The sequence below is a fragment of the Podarcis vaucheri genome, assembly GCF_965113315.1.
Source record: "Podarcis vaucheri genome assembly, chromosome: 2".
Taxonomy (NCBI): domain Eukaryota; kingdom Metazoa; phylum Chordata; class Lepidosauria; order Squamata; family Lacertidae; genus Podarcis; species Podarcis vaucheri.
Genome location: NC_138760.1, coordinates 112,110,424 through 112,134,873, shown reverse-complemented (window position 1 = coordinate 112,134,873; position 24,450 = coordinate 112,110,424). Strand labels below are relative to the sequence as shown.

The 24,450-nt window shown below is 47.9% G+C and overlaps 1 protein-coding gene across 2 annotated transcripts; it reads left to right on the top strand.

Annotated features, from left to right (window-relative positions):
• The first annotated feature begins 72 nt into the window (after window positions 1-72).
• LOC309525059 (SRSF protein kinase 3-like) lies at window positions 73-23,015 on the top strand. 2 transcript variants are annotated; one of them, XM_082210415.1, is made up of 12 exons: window positions 73-691; window positions 4,870-4,976; window positions 6,925-7,033; window positions 7,365-7,452; window positions 8,074-8,163; window positions 9,627-9,731; window positions 11,999-12,152; window positions 12,985-13,070; window positions 15,414-15,521; window positions 16,715-16,784; window positions 16,876-16,968; window positions 21,117-23,015. In XM_082210415.1, exons 2-12 carry the CDS (start codon window positions 4,931-4,933, stop codon window positions 21,299-21,301), a joined length of 1,134 nt encoding a protein of 377 aa, XP_082066541.1. In that variant the 5' UTR covers window positions 73-691; window positions 4,870-4,930; the 3' UTR covers window positions 21,302-23,015. The 2 variants fall into 2 exon arrangements, with proteins under 2 accessions (XP_082066541.1, XP_082066540.1); XM_082210414.1 differs by having other exon boundaries at window positions 11,990-12,152; window positions 21,117-23,014.
• Window positions 23,016-24,450: the final 1,435 nt, after the last annotated feature.

Sequence of the window (24,450 nt, the reverse complement as noted above, 5' to 3'; positions counted from 1 at the left end):
ACACAGCCAAAGTGCTGCTTCAGGTTAAGAACAGACCTCCAGAACGAATTAAGTTCTTAACCCGAGGTGCCACTGTGTGTGTGTGTGTGTGTGTGTGTGTGTGTGAGAGAGAGAGAGAGAGAGAGAGAGAATGATTGGTATGCTTATTAACACACAGCCCTCTGCCTGCCCTGTGCTCAGGCATAAGTCTTTCCGAGTTCAGCGGGACTTACTCTTGTAGGTATAGGTCTGCATTTTGCACAATGCAAAAGTTTGCATTTCCATCTCAGCAATCGGTCACTGCTGATCTATAAATATACACCCTGGAGATTCCGGGTTTTGCTGGGCAGAGATGGAGCCAGGAAAGTATTAGAGAGCATAGCAGGAAGCTATTCCAACAGGTGTAGGGTTGAAAAGGGATGGTAAAATGAGACCCTCCCAGCTGTCCCGGGGCCCGTGAACTGTTTCGAAGCACCGTGTGTTTCCACAGACTTCAGTGCGATCCAATCCCGACCCTCTATCCTCACCACAGCTATGCTGGGGGACTTGGGACGCCCCCTCCCCCCGCCCCCTTTCCAGCAACAGGGACTAAAAAGGGAAGCAGTGGGAGCTGGTTGGTCGAGTCTCTCCAGAGCTCAGAAGCCTGCAAGCTGCCTTTCCCCAGGCGAGTCCGGAACGATCTGGGCTGGTTAAGTCCTGAACCGCAACGAATGTAAGTTTCATGCATTTTTAAGTAGGGATTATATACGCAAGTCACTGTTGTTTGGCTCTGTAATTTTGCGAAGGGCACAGAAAGTAGGGGGAGGAAGTCCTGTGAGTGTTCAGAAACTCCCAGCTTGGGGACTGCTCTTGATCTCCAGACTCTTATATCGCTAGCCAATGAAAATTTTAGATTGAATTGTAGAGTTGGAAGGGACCCTGAGAGTCATCTAGTCCAACCCCTGGGGATGCAGGAATCACAGCTAAAGCATCCCTGATAGATGGCCATCCAACCGCTGCATAAAAACTTCCAAGGAAGGAGAGTCCACATACCTCCCACTGTCGAACAGCTCTTACTGTCAGAAAATTCTTCCTGATGTTTGAATACAGTGGTACCTCAGGTTACAAATGCTTCAGGTTACATACGCTTCAGGTTACAGACTCTGCTAACCCAGAAATAGTACCTCGGGTTAAGAACTTTGCTTCAGGATGAGAACAGAAATCGTGCAGCGGTGGCACAGCGGCAGCAGGAGGCCCCATTAGCGAAAGTGGTGCTTTAGGTTAAGAACAGTTTCAGGTTAAGAACGGACCTCCGGAACGAATTAAGTACTTAACCCGAGGTACCACTATACTTGTCTTGAAAGAAAGGAGCATTCACAAACAAGCAGTGTTGGAAGGGTCAACACTTCCAACAGGTTGGTTTTTTGCAGGGGGGGAAATGCCCACATGACTATTAATGGGCAAGCTTTTTAGTTCTGCAGAACTCTTCATCAAGCTAGATGGTAAGTAAAGCGGGAAAGGGGAGGAGAGGAGGAAGAAAGCTGACCAGTGGTGTCGGTTATGAACACGAGGTTGATTTGATTGCTGTGCTACCAGACAGGCTGAACTGGAATAATTCTAACATTCACCTTGGACCAGATCTGTGCTCACATTGCAACTGCTAAAAAGATTTTTCTACATGACTGACGCGCAGGGCTCCATCCTCCCAAAGGCTCTTGAACCATTTGAACTGTGCAACTTCAACGTGCGAAACTGTGAACGTGCGAGAACAGCCTCTCCTTTCTGCTCGCCTGGGGAAGGTGATCTGAGAGCTCCCAGCAGAAGGCCAGGCTAGCCTTTCAGCAGGGAAGCCTCTCTGGGCCTTTCCTTCCAATCCTCACTAATCCCATCTGAAAATCCAAGGAAGGGCAGCCAGGAAGCTGAGCTCTCAAGCTGGCCTTGGTCCAGCTCAGTGGAGTGCAGAAAGCAGAACGGGCATAGCTGCCAAGCCCAGGCCCAGTGCAGCCCCCCTGAAATAATCTCTGCCACGACCCTATCAGAAATGCTAGGAATTCTCCTGCCAGGCCAACTCTCAGAATTCAAGGAGGCAGGAGCCCAGGAGGATTGGGAAGTCGTAACAGCTGGGGAAGAGAGAGGGAAGGATGAGGCTCAGTACTCGGGGACTGCGGAGAGCCACTGCCAGTCAGTGTTGGTAGCAGCTCTGGGCTAGATGGGCCAATGGTATAAGGTGGCAGGTACTCCCATCTCCTGCCTTCCTTCCACTTCCAGGTTCTGAACCAACAAGCTCCTGCTCAGAACCAACCAAATATTCATCCTCCTCTTGTCCAATACAACCAGTGTTTCTGTTACGATAACCCAATAGGCTGCCAATATTTCTGCCAAATCGTTTTGTTTTTTTTTCCAAATGTTAACGAATCAACTGCAAATTGAAACAAATTTAATACCATTTTCCCAAAAATTGGCTTCCCGCACTCCGTTCTCGATGTGCCCATAATTTCCTCTTCTTGCTGCATTGTTTTCCCAGTTATTCCTAATTCGCATTCCATTCCCTATAATTAACCTTGTATTACATTTTTTTGTTATTTTTAACTTATTATCCTTAAGCACCAGCTATCATTATAATTTATTTCATTTCTGTACCGCTTTATATTTTAAAGAAAAAACTCAAAGCGGTTTACCACATATTAAAACATCAATAAAACAATCCAGAATCAAACATTTTTGAAGAAAGTCAAATATAGCGTATACAGTCAAAGCAACATAATTAACAGAAAACTAAAATATCTTAAAGATTTCAAAATAAAACATTACAGAGAAGGTCAACTACAGAATACATATTTAACATAAACAAAGTTAACCCCAAAAAATCTTAAACATTTCCCCCCAAAAAAATGCTAAGTGAAGTCTAATATAGAATTCACATTTAAAACAGCGTAATTAACGAGAATAAAAGATTATCATAAGCATGACACGGCTGTTTGGCAGCCACAAAAAGATGGGGCAAAAGAATCCAATAGTTGGGGTTTGTTATCAGGCATAGCGATGTCCCTCCAGTCTCACCAGCCGCCTCTTTCCACTTTCCAATTCTTGCACATACAATATTTTAACATTTCCGGTATCTACTCATCAAATTGTCAATCTACAATAAACCAATAATTATTATTTCTAAAGTCAATTTCCTTTCCTTCCTTATGTGTGTATGGAAACCTAATACAGTGGTACCTCGGGTTACAGACGCTTCAGGTTACAGACTCCGCTAACCCAGAAATAGTACCTCGGGTTAAGAACTTTGCTTCAGGATGAGAACAGAAATCGTGCTCCGGCGGCAGCAGGAGGCCCCATTAGCTAAAGTGATGCTTCAGGTTAAGAACACTTTCAGGTTAAGAACGGACCTCCGGAATGAATTAAGTACTTAACCCGAGCTACCACTGTAGTTCACTTTCACTAGCGTTATTTCTGGGCCACAACATACCTAGGAAGCTGCCTTTTGCCTCTCAAGCCCAATGTTGTCTCCTCTTGATGGCCAAGAGGAGCCTTAGGCAAAGACGGTCCTATCACCTGCTCTCTGGTCCTTTTAACTAGAGGTATTGGGGATATTTGCATGCCTGCAACACATCCTCTCTACCAGTGCTTTTTTCCTACAAAGAGGTGCAAGAATGCCCACTTTTTTTTATGGATAACCGTCAAAGCTTTTTTTTAGGGGGGAGCCTTTTTTTAAGGGGGATATGCAGCCCAAAGCCTTCGACACACTGTTCTGGGCACTGTACCACTATATAGCTGCCAATACACTACAAAGAAGTGCCGGAACACACCAAAGAGGTGGTGGAACTGAATTCTGGTGAGTTCCAGCTGAAAAAGAACCCCGTTCTCTAGAAGAAGAGTTTGGATTTGATATCCCGCTTTATCACTACCCTAAGGAGTCTCCAAGGGACGCGGGTGGCGCTGTGGGTTAAACCACAGAGCCTAGGACTTGCCAATCAGAAGGTTGGCGGTTCGAATCCCTGCGAAGGGGTGAGCTCCCGTTGCTTGGTCCCTGCTCCTGCCAAGCTAGCAGTTTGAAAGCAAGTCAAAGTGCAAGTAGATAAATAGGTACCGCTCCAGCGGGAAGGTAAACGGTGTTTCCGTGCACTGCTCTGGTTCGCCAGAAGCGGCTTAGTCATGACCCGGAAGCTGTACACCGGCTCCCTCGGCCAATAAAGTGATATGAGCGCCGCAACTCCAGAGTCGGCCACGACTGGACCTGATGGTCAGGGGTCCCTTTACCTTTACCTAAGGAATCTCCAAGCGGCTAACAATCTCCTTTTCCCTTCCTGCCCCACAACAAACACTCTGTGAGCTGAGTGAGGCTGAGAAACCTCAGAGAAGTGTGACTTGCCCAAGGTCACCCAGTAGCTGCGTGTGGAGGTGCAGGGAAGTGAACCCAGTTCACCAGATTATGAGTCCATTGCTCCTAACCACTACACCACACTGGCTCTCTTCCCCAAATGCACTGTTTAATCAGATGAGCTGCAGCAACAACACGGACCAAGTTAATTGTCTGGGTTCTTTCAGGCCTCTCCTAAACAGATCAAAACTGGCACGTGCATTTCTCAAGACAACACATCTATTGACTTCAGGTTTTCCTCATGCAATTGGTCCAGATCTTTAAAGCAGGGACAGGGAATCTGTGGTCCTCCAGATGTTCTTGGGCTCCAGTTCCCATCATCCCTGATCGTTGGCCTTGTTGGGAATCTGAGTCCTACAACTTCTGCAGATTCCCCCTCTCTGTGCTGTAGAACTGCAGAAATCCTCTGAATTATCACCTGACAAAAGTGGTCTTTGCAGTGATGGCTTAAGGCAGAGTTCTGTTCAGTTAGCTTGCAGCTTGAGGAGTAACAGTTGACTCCGGAATAAAAATGTTTCTGCCCTTAGATGTGAAGCCTCCTCAACCCCAGAGAATTCTGAGCATCCTTGAGAGAGCTGCACACCTGCTATGGATGGGTGTGAGTGGCAGGAGGAGGCCTTGGCCTCCTGCGCAGGTGAGTTGGGTGGCAGGCACGCGTCTCGCACCAAGCCACCTCATTTAATTTCTTTGTGACATTTAGCAACCCTCAAAGGAGGCTGTGGTCCCCACCCTCAAGAAACAGCATCCAGCCAGTGGCGTAGCGTGGGTTCTCAGCAGCCGGGGCAAGGCAAGTAATTTGCGCCCCCTAACCCATGGATTTTAGCACTCGAGTCTCTTCTGCGCCCCCCAGATGTTGCGCCAGGTGCGGCAGGCCCCCCCTGCACCCCCACGCTATGCCACTGCTCCCACCACAAGTCTTCAGGACAGCCATCCGAAGGCTGGCGCGGGGAGAAGGTCTCTCCGCCCCACCGCCAGGCTTCGGAGCAGCCTTCCGAAGGCTGGCAGTGGGGCGGAGAGAAGCCTGGCGGCGGGAGGAGGTCTCTCCGCCCCACCGCCAGCCTTCGGAGCAGCCTTCCGAAGGCTGGTGGCGGGAGGAGGTCTCTCCGCCCCACCGCCAGGCTTCGGAGCAGCCTTCCGAAGGCTGGTGGCGGGAGGAGGTCTCTCCGCCCCACCGCCAGGCTTCGGAGCAGCCTTCCGAAGGCTGGCAGTGGGGCGGAGAGACCTCCTCCCGCCGCCAGGCTTCGGAGCAGCCTTCCGCTTAATTCCCAGCAAGCAATTAGCAGGCTTGTTCCACCTCCTCCTCCTCCCGGCTTTGCTGCTGCTGCTGCGCGGCTCTTTTCCTCCACCGACGGCGCGCTGCGCTTTGGAGAGGTTCCCGCTTCCTCGAGGGGGGCCGGCCAAACGCGCCCCCCCAAATGTTGCGCCCGGTGTGGCCGGCACCCCTGGCACCCCCCACGCTACGCCACTGCATCCAGCAAAAGGTTATCCAGAAAGCTTACAGATGAGGGAAGATTTCTGGCTGCTAGTGAGATGGGCAAATGGACCCAGAAAAGTCAGGGAACATAGACTGTGTGGAAGGGACCCCAATGGTCATCCAGTCCACCCCCTGTGAATTGTAGCTGAAGAATACAGGTTGGTCTCCTTTGGGGGTAGCTATCCTGTGGCCCTCCCAGATGTTGTTCAACTCCAACCCCATCATCCCTTGGCACTGGCCGGGCTGGCTGTGGCTGACGGGAGAGGAAGTCCAGCAATAAGAAGAGGGTCACAGGTGAGCCACTCCACAATGTCCAAATTGGCCTTCCCCAAGATGGACTGTCCACAGCTCCTATCAGTCCCAGACACATGACTGCACACCAGCTATTGCCATAGTTGTCAACTTTCAGATTTGAAAATAAGGGATCAGCAGCCTCAAAAATAAGGGATCAGCAGCCTCACCTGTCCCGGGGACAGTCTACGGGATATCTAACAATCTGGGATAGCAGCGGGAAGCAGCGGGAAACGGCGCTGGAATAAGGGAATTTCCCGCAAAAAAAGGGAAGGTTGACAGCTATGGCTACTGCTCCTAGCAAAGGAAAAAGAAGCTGGTCACAATTTTATAAAAACCAGCTTTTCCACTAGCAAAGGAGCCAGCATTACCAAACAGCTGTTGCAAGTATTCTTCTTGAATTTTCCCCACCCCAAGTTGAACTATTAATTAAAAACTAATCTGTTGCCAGAAAAGTAATTTTCCTTTGGCGCCATGCATATCTGGGCTGCTGTCCTATCGGCAACCTATTTTCTCTATTTGGGGGCGGGAGGTACAGAAATAGCTATTTCTTTGTCTTTCCATAAATCATACCCTGCTTACTGGAATGGGAGAATATAGGTGTAATATATAAGATAGGGATGTTTTTGCCAGATTGCATAGTCCGCTATGCCTCTATGAACAGAATTGCAGGGAATCTCTCAAATACTTACCATCAGAGGCTTCACACCTTCTACAGTTCAGCCCTGGAAGATTTATACTATTGGCGTGACCTGCAAAGCCTAAGTCTCTTGGTGTCTTTCATTAATGCCTGTTCATCCTCCCTCCCTTTCTGCAGAAGGTTACTATCCCGTGAGGAAAGGAGAGGTGTTCAATGGAAGGTACCACGTAGTGCAGAATCTCGGGTGCGGCTACTTCTCGACAGTCTGGCTTTGCCAAGACTTGGGGTGAGTAAACAAAAACAGCCTGCTTTTTACTGCAGAGGCCAGTCATGTGGTAGGAACACATTCTGTTGGCTGAGGAAGGGCTGTGTTTTCATCCGGCCTTTCCTGAAAGGATCTCAGGGCAGTAAACACAAGGCCCCTCCTGTCATTTACTCCTCACAACAACCTTGCAAAGTAGCCTGCTATATCGTGGGGGGGTTGGGAAAGGAGTACCTGGTCAATGATCTTCTGGGTGGAGAGGTCTGAACCCATCTTTGAAACAGCTGGAGGAGGGCTGCAAAACAGTTCGGAGCCCAGAGATGTTCTCGCTCTCAATCTATGCATCTTCTTTCAGGAAGAAGAGGTGCGTGGCTGTCAAAGTGCCCAAGGGTGGGGAAGATTTTGCTGAGGCAGCCTTGGATGAAGTCATGCTCCTTCGCTGCGTAGGTAACAAACCGCCAGTTGGGGGACTGGTGGCCCATTGGGACCGGTAGGGTGTAAGGCAGGAGGCCAACAGTAGGTGGCGACAGAGCCAACGGCAGACAGAGGCAACCCGAACCAGTTGTGTTTCATCCTCTCCCCTGCTGAGTGTTACAAGGGGCAACACTGAGACGAGAGAGAGGGAAGCCGTTAGCTGGTACCACCCTCTGAACTGATAAACTAAGAAGGCTGGTAGGTAGAGGCTGGAAGAGGACTCAGCTTGGTGGGACAAGTGCCCTGTTCGCCCTCCTGGACCAGCCTCCACTGCAAATCACCTCTTTTATTCGAAAGCCCCTGAAGGTTATGACCCTTGAGATGCATATTTTTAGGGCACACCTAAAAAAATATTGCAAGCTGTATTAAACTGTTTTTAACACTGTGTTTTTAATCATGGTAACCAGCCCTGGGAGCTTAAGATGAAAGGTGTATAATTAATACCAATACTACTAATGATGCCATTCCTACGTTAATGGCCCATTTCAAACACAGTTGGTACCTCCCCTAATCGCAAGCCATCCGGAGACTGTCGAAGGCCTCATAAAAGTAATTTGTGCACGTTTATTGATTTATTTATATTTCTGCAGGTGAACAGCAAGAGGAGGAAAGACCAAGGCAGCGACCGTGTCATCCACTTCCTGGACGATTTCAAAATGATTGGAGACAATGGCTTCCATATCCTTTGGTTGGTAGATAATGCACCACAAGGGCACAAAAAGCTGGACAGGGCATTGCTATTAAACAAAGTTGGACATTTCCACTGATATTGTAGTAAGCTGCTGTCCTGACACACCCAGCTGTCCTTAACGGATATCGCTATAATCATCATCATCATTACAGTCAAACCTCGGTTCCCAAACGCCTCCGTTTTGGAACGTTTTGGCTCCCAAACGCCGAAAACCCAGAAGTAAGTGTTCCGGTTTTCAAACATTTTTAGGAAGCCAAACGTCCGACGTAGCTTCCGTTTTAGTACAGGAAGCTCCTGCAGCCAATAGGAAGCCGTGCCTCGGTTGTCAAACATTTCGGAAGCCGAACAGCCTTCCGGAATAGATTACGTTCAACAACCGAGGTTTGACTGTATTTTACTTTACTGTATATGCTGCCCATCTCACTGGGTGCCTCAGCCACTCTGGGTGGCTTCCACCAAATTAAAAACATTAAGCACAGTGAAACATCAAACATTCAAATCTTCCCTGAACAGGGCTGCCTTCAGTTGTCTTCTAAAAGTCAGATAGTTGTTTATTTCCTTGGCATCTGATGGGAGGGCGTTCCACAGGGCGGGCGCCACTACCGAGAAGGCCCTCTGCCTGGTTCCCTGTAACTGTTTCTCGCAGTGAGGGAACCGCCAGAAGGCCCTCGGCGCTGGACCTCAGTGTGCAGGCCGAATGATGGGAGTGGAGGCTCTCCTTCTGGTATACTGAGCCGAAACCATTTAGGGCTTTAAAGGTCAGCACCAACACTTTGATTTGTGCTCAGAAACATACTGGGAGCCAATGAAGATCTTTTAGGACTAGTGTTATATTGTTCCTGGCAGCCGCTTCTGGATTAGTTGTAGTTTCCGAGTCAGCTTCGAAGGTAGCTCCACATAGAGCACATTGCAGTAGTCCAAGCGGGAGATAACTAGAGCATGCACCACTCTGGTGAGACAGTCTGCGGGCAGGTAGGGTCTCAGCCTGCGTACCAGGTGGAGCTGGTAGACAGCTGCCCTGGACATAGAATTGACCTGCGCCTCCATGGACAGCTGTGAGTCCAAAATGACTCCCAGGACCAGGGAATCCCCTACACCTGCCTGCCCTCTGTCCACCCCAAAACAGTTCTTCTGTCTTGTCAGGATTCAACCTCAGTCTGCCATCCATCTTCTAACTGCCTCTAGACACTCACACAGGACCTTCACCGCCTTCACTGGTTCTGATTTAAAGGAGAGGTAGAGCTGGGTATCATCTGCATACTGGTGAACACCCAGCCCAAACCCCCTGATGATCTCTCCCAGTTAACTGTCCTTGTGGGACACAGTTCTCAGGAAGCTATTTCTCACATCCTCCACTCCCTCTGCATGAGACTTTGGGGAGCTGCCACTGGAGTGAACCGAATCTCAGCAGTTTCCCAGTTACTGAATCCCTGACAATATCTCCTCCCACATGTGTGCTTAGTGTTTGAGCTGCTGGGGCCTTCTCTGCAGTCTCTGCTGAGCAGCCAAGGAGTCCAGGGCCTCCCGTTACCCTTTGTGAAGAAAGTCACACAACAGGTAAGTACAGGATTACCTGGAGAGCTGAGCCAGACAGAATCAGGGCTTGCCAAGATGCACCAAGGCAGTTGCTGTGGGGATATTTCTCAGGCGGCAGTTGCAGCAAAGGATGCATTGGGTGGGTGGAGGGGAGAACTCTTTGTGGCCCTGGCCTCACCGAAATCCATGCACTCAATATAAATTCATGCATCTTCCCATTCAGATGTATGGGCAGCATTGGCTGGTTCTCATTGGGATTGGTAGGGCGGAAGGCAGGGAGCCTGACAGCAGGTGGCGCCACAGCCAACAACAGCTCCAGTCATAAAAAGGTAAAGGTAAAGGACCCCTGATAGGTATGTCCAGTCGCAGACGACTCGGGGGTTGTGGCGCTCATCTCGCTTTACAGGCTGAGGGAGCCAGCGTTTGTCCGCAGACAGTTTTTCCAGGTCATGTGGCCAGCATGCCTAAGCTGCTTGTGGCGCAATGGAACACTAAAACCAGAGCAGTGCACGGAAATGCCATTTACCTTCCCGTTGGAGTGGTACCTATTTATCTACTTGCACTATTTGGTGTGCTTTCGAACTGCTATCCTCCCTGCTAAGTCATACAAGGGCAACACTGAAAATGAGGAAGGTGACAGGCAGCGCGGAGAGAAGGATGACACAGGTGGGACTGTGACCCAAATGTCCCCATGGAGCAGCCTCCACGGATGCTGGGGAAGTTTCTCCCTTTGCATAAAACCCTGGAGGCCTGCAGAAGAGGCTGCTCGAGTCCCTGGCACATCCCCCTCCCGGGTCACGTGCAACATTGGTAAGCAACCCTGGCACCTAAGTGTTTCTGCGCATGTGCAGAATTTTCTTCCGGAATAAGAGACTTCACAAGGCCAATCCGGAGGTCTCCCATACTTCCTGCCAATCACAGGCGGTCAATGCTATACCCTCTTTTTCCTTCCTGAGGCGTGAGCACATCCAGTCCATGACAGATTTTTCTTAAGGCTAAGACCTACCCGTACTGTAGTGGCAAATTCAGAAGTGCAGGGCCTCTTCATGACAGCCACAGCCACACACCCTTCTAAGATGATACAATACAGTCATACCTCTTGTTATGTTTGCTTCAGGTTAAATCTTTTCAGGTTGCGTCCCACGGCGACCCGGAAGTACCAGAAAGGGTTACTTCTGGGTTTCGCCGCTCGCACATGCACAGATGCTCAAAATGATGTCGCGCGCATGCGCAGAAGTGATGAATCGCAACCCGTCAGACGCACAGATGCGGGTTGCGTTCTGCTCATGTTGCGAACCGGGCTCTGGAACGGATCCCGTTTGCAACCAGAGGTACAGCTGTAATCTTTTAATTATACAATAATAATACTCACGGATGCATTGCAGTGACCAATGCAAATCTCAAGGTGTTGCCTTTTAGCTACTTCTGTTTATTTTCTGTGCACATACATGGCAACTGACTTGGAGATACTCTTTCGGAGTGACTCACGTTTTGTACATTACAGAGTTTGCACAGCATTCCCTTGAAACAGAAGCCCCTTGTGTTCCTTGTTGTTGTTTGTTGTTGTTTAGTCGTGTCCGACTCTTTGTGACCCCATGGACCAGAGCACGCCAGGCACTTCTGTCTTCCACTGCCTCCCGCAGTTTGGTCAAACTCATGCTGGTAGCTTCGAGAACACTGTCCAACCATCTTGTCCTCTGTCGTCCCCTTCTCCTTGTGCCCTCCATCTTTCCCAACATCAGGGTCTTTTCCAGGGAGTCTTCTCTTCTCATGAGGTGGCCAAAGTATTGGAGCCTCAGCTTCAGGATCTGTCCTTCCAGTGAGCACTCAGGGCTGATTTCCTTCAGAATGGATAGGTTTGATCTTCTTGCAGTCCATGGGACTCTCAAGAGTCTCCTCCAGCACCATAATTCAAAAGCATCAATTCTTCGGCAATCAGTCTTCTTTATGGTCCAGTTTTGGAGCATACAAAGCAACTCCACTCCATGTTCTTTCCACATGCCTTCTCCAGAGTGACCCCAGAAGCCGATCCTCCTTGGCTGACTCACCTTCCCTTTGACCCTGATGAGTCCCAGTCAGATCAGACGGCTCTAGGGTGCTGGAGACAGGGGCCCTGCTGCAGAAATAGATAGGGGTCTTCAATCTCCATACCCCCATGCCTCTGAGCCCCGCTCCCAACTCTGGAGTTTCTCCTTTATGCTCTTCAATACCGCAAAAAATATCAAGCACAGTACACATTGAGCAGCTTTGGGCCACTGATTGCCTCTGCTTCGCGGCAGGTTCTCCAGGGCTTGCATTTCTTGCACAAGGAGTGCCGCATCATCCATGCAGACATCAAACCGGAGAACATCCTGCTCTGCGTGGCGGAAGGGAGCCTGCAGGCGCTTCTCCACAAGGTGGCTTTCCAGGAACACGGCGCAGGAGCCGAGCCCAAGAGGCCAGGTACGCCGCGCAGGAGAAAAGGCCGCAGAGTTTGTTTGGAAGGGGAGAGCACGTCCACCAAGGAACTCGGAAGAATCCCTCTTTGAGCACTTCAGGCCAGGGGTGGGGAACAATTTTTCTTAGATCAAGGGCTGCAGCCACTTGTGGGTTAACTTCTGGAGCCACATGCTGGCGGTGGGCAGGGCCTAGGGTTGCCAACTCAGGAGACGGAGGTTAATTGGGAGAGGGTGGCAATGCCTATGCCATACCCTCCAGCATTTCTCTAATAAACTAGGGACATCCTATTCAATAATAATAATAATAATAATTTTATTACTTATACCCTGTCCATCTGATTGGGTTGCCTCAGCCACTCTGGGCAGCTTCCAACCTATACAAAAACATAGCAAAACATTAAACATTAAAAAAAAAAATCTTCCCTATACAGGGCTGCCTTCTAAAGGTTGTATAGTTACTTATCTCCTTGGCTCAGGGGTCACATGACTCCATACCCTCCAACGGTTCTCTGATGAAAACAGGGACGTACTAAGGAAAAGCAATACTTTCTGGGATCAAATCAGAAACCATAAATCCGGGACAGCTTCTGTAAATCTGGGACTGTCTCTGGAAAATAGGGACACTTGGAGGGTCTGCTGTGCTATAATTTGCAGCAGACTCCTGCCGGGCTGAAGCTTGCAAGATACATTTACAGTCTTCTTTCGGAATTGGTTTCCGTCGGGATGAGATGTCACACTGCTGCTGTTGGATCAGGGCTGGTGTGAAATACAGGTGCCATTAGGGATATATAACCTATCGCCTCCAGAGCTTATTTCCTTGTGTTTGTTCCGTCCAGAGGAGGACATGGCTGCTGTCCTGGATTGCTGCAACCTCATGAAATTGGGAGTGAAAATTGCAGACCTGGGAAGCGCATGCTGGACGGTGAGTCTATGACAGCACACCCACCCATCCCTTTTCTGCCATCGTTGCTTGTTAGTACATTGCTCTCCCTTGAATTTCACCAGGGAGGGCATCACCCCATGACTGGCTAGTTAATCTTTTTGACAAGACTGCCACAGGTAGTAGAGATGGAGGGGAAATCCGTCAGTTCACACTTAAAGGTGAACACACCCAATTTGCATGTTCCGCAACAACGCTCAAACTGAAGCAAAGATTGCTTCAAAATTTGTGCTTCTCCGAATCTTGTGCAGTTTTCCAGCCAAGTCATGTGTACCCCCGCCAAAAAAAAATGCATATATTAGTGTCAAGCATGCATAAAAGTTCATAGAGACAATAATGTACAAAACTGCACTGTATTTCAGGAAATTGCTTGCAAAAAAAAAAGTATATTGGGGAATAACTTCACAGGAATGTGTGTGTAGGAAACACGTATAAAAATGCTGAGGACTTTTTAATGAGGAGCTTCCTTTAAAAAAAAATCGCAAACTACTATGGAAGCTGGAAAAAATAATACATTTTTATTCAATCTTCAATTTAAAAAATCCAATTACAACTGGAAAAATGAGAAACTAAAATTTGGCAGAGGTACCTGTCCCCTTGCCACAAGCCACAAGAACAAAACACAAGAGCTTTCTGCCCTAGGCTGTGCTGTGTGTGGGTGGTTTTGCCCCTGGTCTTTTAAGCTGGGGGAAAGGCAGCAGTGAACATTGGGACAGGTGTGAATATGTAATAAAAGCCCTGCTGGCTCTGTCTAAATATCCCTCTAGTCCACCATTCCCTTTCGCCCAGTGGCCTATCAGATGCCACCAAGTTGAGCAGGAAGGCAGCGCCATAGCTCAGTCAATAGAGCATAAAACTCTTAATCTCAGGGCTGTGGGTTTGAGTCCTACATGGGGCCAAAGATTCCTACATTGCAGGGGGTTGGACGAGATGAACCCCATGGGCCCTTCCAACCCCACAATTCTATTGTTATGATTCTAAGCAGTGCTTTTTCCTGGGGGATGCGGGGGGGGGGGTTACACATACCCCCCTAAACATTTTGTGAATCTAAGTTTGGCCTCATTGAGGGACAGTACAGTGGTACCTCGGGTTACAGACGCTTCAGGTTACAGACGCTTCAGGTTACAGACTCCGCTAACCCAGAAATAGTACCTCAGGTTAAGAACTTTGCTTCAGGATAAGAACAGAAATTGCGTGGCAGCGGCAGCGGGAGGCCCCATTAGCTAAAGTGTTACCTCAGGTTAAGAACAGTTTCAGGTTTAGAACGGACCTCCAGAACGAATCAAGTTCTTAACCCGAGGTACCACTGTATTTCAACATGAGTAGGAAAATGAGAGTACCCCTAAATATTTTTTTAAGAAAAAAAGCACTGATTCTTAGGCAAAAGACCTCTCCATCTGTTGTTGCCCCCCCAGCTGCTATATTTGGAGGTATACCTCCTCTGAACAGTACAAACCTAACCATGTCCTATTGATTGCAGTGGGGCTTACTCCCAGATCTGCATCCATAATAATAATAATAATAATAATAATAATAATAATAATTTATTTATATCCCGCCCTCCCCAGCCGAAGCTGGGCTCAGGGCGGCTAACAACAATAAAATAATGCAACATTCTAAAATCAGTTCATTATAAAAATAATTCAAATCAAATTAATGGCAACCATTAGGCTGGAGTTCTGTGAAGATTGCCAAAGGAGGGAGTCAGGCTGATAATAATAAATTTTTATTTTTATTTATATATAAATATTTTATTTATATATATTATTTATATTTATATATAATATATAATATATTTATATTTATATGTAATATATTTATATTTATATAAATATAAATATGCGCCCGCTTGACTGCTTCGATTGGTGGAAATGGCACTGCCACAGCTGCCGCAGAATACCCATCCCACATTTATAAGAACCCATTAGTTTAGTGTGGCCCTTTGGAACTCCCTGCCTGTTGATAATCAAGCAGGCACCTTCGCTGGATTATTTCCGGCACCTGCTAAAAACGTTCTTCTTTTGGTGCTTAGAAAAGCTGGCGTGAATTTTAATCTGCTTTAGTCTTTTAACCTCTTGTGTCTTTTAACACATTGCAATCCTTTCCTGGTCTTACGGTTTTATCTGTTTGTAAATCAAGGGTGGTTTTGTTTTTCTTTTTTTGCTATCAAGCAGTGTTTAAATCTTATGAAATGAATCAACAAGTAAAATAATCCTGCCCAGTGTTATTCCCTTAAGGATCTGCCGCTGTTTTACACCGCCTGCCTACCCAAAAGTGCGTTTGGGCCATCCACTCTCACTCAGCCCATTGTCCCTTCTGTTCCAGTACAAGCCCTTCTCCAAGAAGATCCAGACCCAGCCCTACAGAGCCCTGGAGGTCCTCCTCGGATTAGATTATGGCACCCCAGCGGATATCTGGAGCACAGCGTGCCTGGTAAGGAATTGTTATGTACTGAAGTTCTCACCCTGGGCCAGCAGGGGGATACTGTAGATAGTTTTCACTCAGGTTTTCACGTATGCAAATAAGGGATCAAAAGTGACGTTCAGTGATTGGATAGTTACAGAAAGTGGTTACTGTTGCGTTGTAGTGGAGCTCTATATAAGCAGGCTGGCTGAACCCTTCAGTTCAGTTCTGTTCTGGCCTGTGAATAAACAAGAGCTGTTTGAAGAATCGCTGTTTCGTCTGATATGTTCACCCCCAAATTAACAGGAACGTTCCTTCAGCAATGGCATTGCTGCTGCTGCTTCTTGCCTTTAGAATCCGAACCATCTATTCATATGCACTGATAGCCTTTAGGCTCCTCCTAAAGCCCTTTCTGCTCAGCGTTCATCCGAATCTGTTTGCACAAATCTTAATCAGTGTTTATGATTATGTCCACCCTTTATTGAGCATTTGTTCCTGTTTGTTTCTGGAGTGGTTGAGCAGTCATCCTGCCTTCACCCCGATTTGCTTGCGGGGTATTTACATGTCTTCCCATTCACCATTCATTCACCCCACACTTTGCAATGCATTTCTTAATCGTTCCGCAAGCTGCAAAAAAGGTGCACTTTATCTGTGGATTTGTTGTGCCGAGGTGACGGAGCGCTTCAATCCACTTTAAATGTGCAACCCTAAATTTATGGCATGTGCTGGAATCCCTCCTGTAAAATAGTCTGGAAGCACCTTTGGGATTGAGCATAGCTGGATTTCACCCTAGACCCCTGCGTGTCTCACCCTTTTGTCTCTACTTCTTGTGAAAATGTTTCAGAGACGTAAGATGGATATTTTAATCTTTATAGTCCTTCGGATCAAACTGCTAGGTGTATTGTAAAAACAAAAATATTTACAGTGGTACCTTAGGTTACAGATGCTTCAGGTTGCATACACTTCAGGTTACAGACTCCGCTAACCCAGAAATAGTACCTCGGGTTAAGAACTTTGCTTCAGGATGAGAACAGAAATTGCATGGCAGCAGCAGGAGGCCCCATTAGCTAAAGTGGTGCTTCAGGTTAAGAACAGTTTCAGATTAAGAACAGACCTCCGGAACGAATTAAGTACTTAACCCGAGGTACCACTGTACTGACTATACGAATTGGCTCGAAGTGGACTTATTCGGGTTGTGTGTGTGTGTGTGTGTCATCCTGCAGGCTTTTGAACTGGCCACCGGAGACCGTCTCTTTGATCCCCAGGCTAGGCAGTATTTTTCCAGAGATGATGGTAGGTCAGAGTCCAGCCTGTCTTCTTAAACTCCATTTGCTAGGAGAAACTGTACAGTAAAGCATCTAACTTTGCTCCCCCCCCATTTCAGATCACGTGGTTCGGATCATCGAGCTCCTGGGCAGAATCCCACCTAAAGTTGCTTTGTTCTGGAAGCGGGCGACAACATTCTTCAACAGGCAAGGTGAGACTGCGGGAGTTGGAGATAAGAGCAGAGGTCCAGAGGGAGGAGTTGGCGGGGAGTCAGAAGGCCTGTTACTATTTCTGCGGGGGGCTTTTCAGAAGTCTTCTCACCTTGAGTGCTGGTTGAGCCAATCAGAGTGAAAAGGGGTAAGTCAGTCACAGAGGATCGGCTCCTAGAGTCGTTTTGGAAGAACACGAAGGAGTAGTTAGATAATTAGATAATTTATTACGGTCAAAGACCAGCTCACATAACATAACACAATAAAAGCAGCGTTCATAAAGATAAAATATACAATTGGAGCAGATTGCAGCAATAGCTCATGAGTTAAAATTGAGATATATACATACACCCGTACAACTGAGATTTGGGCTACCATAAAAAATTGCCCCTGGGGCACTCCAAAGGGCAACTTCAGCATTTCCCTAGTAAGCTATTTTATTCTGGAAGATGATCTGTGCCTACAAATCTGGGCACAGAATCTGGCTACTAGTCAGGTCGTCTTATGATCTTTGCCGAAGAGGAGAGAATTAATTTTTTTAAAACATAATTTTTATTAACAGGCCAATCCAATCACATTATTTCCAAATCATATTATTTCCAAATTATACAGCCAGATTTTTAAATTTTGTTGGGGGTACCCTTACATCAAGCTCTGAACGAGAATCAAAACATCACTTCTATTACTGCTTTTATCAAACAGTTCTATCCAGATCTGTCCAGATAGCCTTTATTACTTCTTCATCTTCTTATTGTTATCATGTAGTCTTTTCTTTGCAATCTCTGATAGTCTTTGCAAGCAGGTTAGGAACAAACAACATCTGCGTGGATTTTGCACACTCCAAAAGTCATATCTCATAAGGACAGCCGGCCATTCCTCCCCTTTTTCAAAAAATTTATCCTCGGTCCGTCCTGTTAATTTTCCCAAGCTTGCCACATATATCACAAAGGGGCTCTGCCAGGTTATCACCTTCAATCCATCATTTACATTCCAACGACCCTGGTCCTCCTCCCCTCCCCTTTCTTCGACAAGCCTGTCTTAACAAGACGCCATTAAAAACTGCGTCATAGAATTTTTCCTCCGCACTCCATATTTACCAGTCCTCTCTTCCATCGATAATTCACTCCACACAGCTCTTAAATTCTTGCTTGTAATTAGTAAAAGGCGACGATTCATCTTTCTGGGGTGGAGGTTTATAAATACTCACTTGAGGGAAAGAAAATAAAAGTTTTTTCCTCCACCCCCCTCTTTTTTTCGCTCCACACATACCAGTCTCGTAATGGTGGTTCATCGCTTGATTTATTTGTCTCCTTCCGTCGCACCAAACACAGAGATGCATTAATCAGCAGCCTTATCTCTCGAACTTTGCTTGATGTAAGTGCTTCAGCTTCATTCCAATTATATATTTCCAATTATATTTTCAAGCTGAAGTGAACCAGGGCGCTGATTGGAGATAGCGTCAGGAAGCGCTGAACCCACCGAGGGCTGATGCCAAATGTCCTACACCCCCTTCTTTCGAATCCGGGGGTGCATTGTGGACGTCGCTGGCAAGGCTGTCCCCCCCCATATCCTTGGGAGGGTAGGAAGGCTGCATACTTCCCATAGCAGCCTCTTTATTACCTCGTGTGGGTCGGAGAGATGTTATTGTCGGCCATCTTCCAATGTGCCACCTGGTGGCCCCCCGAAAAGGAGAGAATTAAGTTTAGACTTGTCTGAAAGATCGGTGAGCCTCTTCAGCAAAGGATCGATGGTGTCTCTACGCATCTCAACATAAAAAGGACATATAAAAAATATATGTCCGAGGCTTCCTATTTCCCCTAATGGGCAGGCACAAAGTCTCGAAGGAGTAGTTATTTATCCTCCAAAGCTAGGAATTTAGAAGCACACAAAACACAAGGTGCTTCAATTTTCAAGTGAAAAAGTGTGAAAGTTAATGTTAAGTACAGTGGAACTTCCAAGTAAAAAACCAACCTAAGTAACTCCTAAAGAAGACACTGCAGCACTCCATATCATTTGCCCATGGACGGGCAAAGTGTTGGTGCCGACCTCTAAAGCTTTAAACAGCCTCAGCTCTGTATACCTGAAGGAGCGTCTCCACCCCCATCGTTTGGCCTGGACCCTGAGATCCAGCACCGAGGGCCTTCTGGTGGTTCCCTCACTGCGAGAAGTAAAGCTACAGGGAACCAGGCAGAGGGCCTTCTCGGTAGTGGCGCCTGCCCTGTGGAACGCCCTCCCACCAGATGTCAAGGAAATAAACAACTATCTGACTTTTAGAAGACATCCGAAGGCAGCCCTGTTTAGGGAAGCTTTTAATGTTTGTTCTGCTTTTAATGTTCTGTTGAAAACCACCCAGAGTGGCTGGGGAAACCCAGCCCGATGGGCAGGGTAGAAATGGTAAATTTATTTAATTGTTATTATCATTATTATGCACAGAAAATAGTAGATCTGGCTGAAAGGCAACACATGGCGATCTGCCGTGATGTTTGCAATGCGTGCCTAATTTTAAGATGATTGTATTATCCTGGAGGGACGTGGGGGGCGCTATGGGTAAAACTTCAGCGCCTAGGACTTGCCGATCGCATGGTCGGCGGTTCGAATCCCCGCGGCGGGGTGAGCTCCCGTCGTTCGGTCCCAGCTCCTGCCCACCTAGCAATTCGAAAGCACCCTTAAGTGCAAGTAGATAAATAGGTACCGCTTTATAGCGGGAAGGTAAACGGCGTTTCCGTGTGCTGCGCTGGTGCTGGCTCGCCAGAGCAGCTTCGTCACACTGGCCACGTGACCCGGAAGTGTCTCCGGACAGCGCTGGCCCCCGGCCTCTTAAGCGAGATGGGCGCGCAACCCCAGAGTCGGTCACGACTGGCCCGTACGGGGAAGGGTACCTTTACCTTTACCTATTATCCTGGAAGGTTGTATCATTTTAGAAGGGGTTGTGGCTGTGAGGGGAAGTGGCTGTGGCTGTCATGAAGGGACTTTTCGCTTCTGAATTTGGCCCTACGCTGTTGCATAGGAAGCAGTGCAAATGCAGAGGATTGCCTTTCCACAGCCGGGCCCAAGTCTGGTGTGAAATTCTGCACTTGCCTGGTGCAATTGCCAAAGATAAGTTTGTAAAGGAAAAATGCAAGAGCCTCATCCACAGGTGCCAGCTCCAGGGCACCCACAACGCAGGAGTCCAATGCAACTTCCGTTTTTTTGCGAGGCCTCAGAAGCGGCGCTGCACCACTGATGCAACATGACGTCATGGGCACCCATAATCTTGGCCTGACGGAAGCCAGCCGTCACAAATGGCGCAGTTTAGCATAAAATAAAGACACAGAGAGCCAGCAATATTTTCAGGATGGTATGAGCAGCTCCTTTCGAACTTCTCCCCTCTCTGGTATCTTTTATTATCCTTTTTTCTCTTCTGTCGCATGGCCGTTTGCCAATGTCTCACGTTACCTACATCCGGTCATGGCTTTAACCCACCCATCGCCATATAAGGTTATGCACTTAATACACTGCAAGGCACGGACATGCAGGTCAGCGAGGTCAGCGAGGCACCAGGTGGCGCTACAAGCCTTTGCCATGACTTCATGGCTCCCACATTGGCCCAAGTCAGTGTCCCTTTGTGGCGATCACACAGGGCCCCCGGACGTTTGACGGTCTATTGACCCTGTGCCGCCACTGTGATTGCCTCTTCGCTGCCACCAACCCGTTTCTCTCGGGTACATACGGAGTCCAGGCAGTTGTTAACATTAACAAATAATCAAGTTTATTTTTAAATGCAGGAACAAGCTTATGGTTTCAGTTAATTTTTCTTGTCAGTTTCTTAAATCTTAGTTCCTAACAACTTCAGACTGATTATTCCCAACTATCTATCTGACTCCACCTGACAATTCCTCTCACTCTCTCACAATACAACTCGACCAACCCACTGCCTATTCCTCCCTCTTCCTTCTCCAATTCCCAAACCTCAACTGACTTTCAAAACCTCCCACTCTAACTTTTACTCCTCCCTTGCATTCCCACTGGCCAATCACATCACACTCATTTAACCCTTTCCTTATGACCCATCCTAGGAGGCAAACGCCACACTCTGTCCTTGTCCGCACGAGGAATCTAACAGGTTTCCAGAACATGACTGCGGCTACTTTTTTCCTCTCTATTTTGGCAGGTGCTCTTCTGAGGATGTCCTGGCTGTCTCCCTACGACCTCTACCATATCCTCACAGATAAATACAGCTGGCCCAAGCACCAGGCATCTCCGCTTGCCAGTTTTCTCCTGCCTATGCTGGAATATGCCCCAGAAAGGAGGGCAGCAGCTGACAAATGCCTTCAGCATCCTTGGCTCAATACCTAGTGCAGGCTTGGTCTGATCCTGCTGCTCTCTCCGCCAGGATGGTTTAGAAATAGGACATGCTCACAAAGGAATCTTAGGGGCAGACTAGGCATGAATTAAATTAAAGTGCATGGGTTTTTCTGTTATGTAAGCAAGCAGGGGTCTCACGGACAAGGGAACACGGGGAACACAGCTCTGGGATTTTTCTCGGAGTGGGAGCGATGACCTCATTTACAGGAGAGGCAGGGTAATTGACAGGCTCTCCTTGCTCTGGAAAGTGAATGAGGTGATAACGAGGCTTTCAAGTTTCACTAGAGCACAGAGGGAGTCAGAAGTTGAGAGCAGCTTGTGTAATAGATTGACACCTGCTTAAAACAACAACAACTCCTTGGGGGTGTGGCTATCTAGGGGCTGTCACAATGAGCTACTGAACTTCAACAGCCCCGGCCTCAAAGCACCCCGGGACCATACAATAGTTCAACAATTTCACTCCCTGCCAAATCAAACACAAAACAACTCTCCAAAGCTGCTATTTGCATCCCTTGGAATGCAAGTGGATCCTTTGGAGGGGCAAATTTAGCTGGGAGAGAGAATTTAATTCTTCCCACCCTCACGAGTCCCAGATCTGCTTATGTAACAAAACACATGCACATTAATTGTATGGATGAAGTCAACATCATGCCTAGTCTGGCTGCCCTTCGTCTTGGATGGATGAGGCTCTTGAAGCCCGTCTCACAAGAGCAAATAGTCATGGTTTAACTCTGGATACGTCTCCTCTTAATCCACCTTGGCAAACCAGTTCTACAGGGTGAAGACCGGGGTAACGTAAGACAAAAGGTGCATCCCTCCTCTGCCATGGGGTGAGCCTGGCTTCACAATGGAAATGACAGGTGTGTGTGCCTGGATATTGGCCACACGCATTTCAGGCAAGCTGCTCACCTTAATTTCTCCGCGTTTGCATTTATGCATTCGTGGCTTTTGCTGCCATGGTTTTAGAAGAGCAGATTTTTCTCTGGGGATTGGGATCCGGCTTCAGAGTGACATCATGGATGGGCAAGCCAATCAGCATCAGGTACAGGTTAGGAGACCTTCTGCTCCAAACTTGCAGATATATATATGTATATATCTATATACAGTGGTGCCTCGCAAGACAAAATTAATTCATTCCGCGAGTTTTGTCGTCTTGCGATTTTTTCCGTCTTGCGAAGCACGGTGTTGGGAAAGTTTTAGGAAAGCTTCAAAAATCACCAAAGTCTTTAAAAACCTCAAAAAAGGCTACCACACTGCGTTCTATGAGTTGCTCCTCGAAGTCAAGTCGCAACTGTATTAACGGTGTTAAGAAAAAGGAAACAAACTTGCAAGACGTTTCCGTCTTGCGAAGCAAGCCCATAGGGGAAATCGTCTTGCGAAGCAGCTCAAAAAACAAAAAACCCTTTCGTCTAGCGAGTTTTTTGTCTTGCGAGGCATTCGTCTTGCGAGGTACCACTGTATTGCAGAACTGCAGCAGAGAGAGGAAGGAGACGCTTGTGCGGATGATTCCTAGGGTGGCCGCATATACATCACCCAAAAAGAGAAAGCAGAGATTTGCATTAGATCGGCATGTGCCAGTTTGTATGTATGCACATTTAGAAAATACCGTATTTTTTGCTTTATAAGACTTACTTTTTCCCTCCTAAAAAGTAAGGGGGAATGTGTGTGCGTCTTATGGAGCGAATGCAGGCTGCGCAGCTATCCCAGAAGCCAGAACAGCAAGAGGGATTGCTGTTTTCACTGCGCAGCGATCCCTCTTGCCGTTCTGGCTTATGAGATTCAGAATATTTTTTTTCTTGTTTTCCTCCTCCAAAAACTAGATGCGTCTTGTGGTCTGGTGCGTCTTATAGAGCGAAAAATACGGTAATTACTATCATTTACCGTATTTTTCGCCCTATAAGACGCACTTTTTCCCCTCCAAAAATGAAGGGGAAATGTGGGTGCGTCTTATGGGGCAAATGCAGGCTTTCACTGAAGCCTGGAGAGCGAGAGCGGTCGGTGCGCACCGACCCCTCTCGCTCTCCAGGCTTCGCGGACCTCTCCTCAAGCAGCGGGAACGCTCCCGCTGCTTGGGGAGAGTTGCCGGCATCCCGAAGCCTGCGCGCGCTGACCTCAGCGCGTCCAGGCTTCGCGGATCTCTCCGCAAGCAGCGGGAACGTTCCCGCTGCTTGGGGAGAGTTGCCGGCATCCCGAAGCCTGCACGCGCTGACCTCAGCGCGTCCAGGCTTCGCGGATCTCTCCGCAAGCAGCGGGAACGTTCCCGCTGCTTGGGGAGAGTTGCCGGCATCCCGAAGCCTGCGCGCGCTGACCTCAGCGCGTCCAGGCTTCGCGGATCTCTCCGCAAGCAGCGGGAACCACCGCTGGGCTCCCACGGCTTGCAGAGAGCTGCCTGTTTGCGGGCTGGGGTCGGGGGAAGCTCGGGCTGCCCCAGCCCCGCGCCTGGGGGGAAAATAATTTTTTCCCTTTATTTCCCCCCCCAAAAAAACTAGGTGCGTCTTATGGGGCGGTGCGTCCTATAGGGCGAAAAATACGGTAAATAGAACTGCAATACACCTCCCCGGCAGAGGAAAAGACTGTGACCAGGTTACCTGTGTATCTGTTCAGTCTGTTATCTAGTTGGTAGAGTAACGTCAGGGCCTTTGCTCCCTTTTCTTACAGTTCTTTATCACTGAGCCAGACCTGGACTAGACAGACCTTCATATAGAAGACTCCTTCAAATAGAGGATTGTCCTCTGTAAAGTAGGAGGCACAGTTGCCACTGGAGTGCTTCAGAAACGGAGGTTTCTCTGCTTTAGAAACATCACCTGGGTTCACCCAGTCCTTTCTGCGCCTGATGGTTTTGCAGGATTGTAAGCAGAAATCTTGAGAGTCTTGCACGCTTCATACCTCATCCTGAGTTGGTTGGTGCGCCAATTCCACCCTCTTAATGTGAAATTGAGTGTCTAATAAGAACAAGCAGTAGGAACCTTTTCATGATGTTCCATCTATTTATCTAGATGAATGTTTCAGCCCATCCATTTCCCTGTGTTACAAAATTCAAGGCTGTTTTCCCCTCACCCACTTGTAAGAATTTTGTGAGCATGTGCACACCCATTCATCACCCCACCTCCTCCACTAGACACCTTTCTTGGTTTTTGAAT

Excerpts from the sequence above, each read along its gene's own strand:
- LOC309525059 (XM_082210414.1), top strand. The coding sequence starts at position 4,931 with ATGGATGGGTGTGAGTGGCAGGAGGAGGCCTTGGCCTCCTGCGCAG. Across the intron at positions 8,164-9,626 it reads TTGGAGACAATGGCTTCCAT|GTGTGCTTAGTGTTTGAGCT; the intron begins ATCCTTTGGTTG and ends CTCCTCCCACAT. Across the intron at positions 16,785-16,875 it reads GTATTTTTCCAGAGATGATG|ATCACGTGGTTCGGATCATC; the intron begins GTAGGTCAGAGT and ends CCCCCATTTCAG.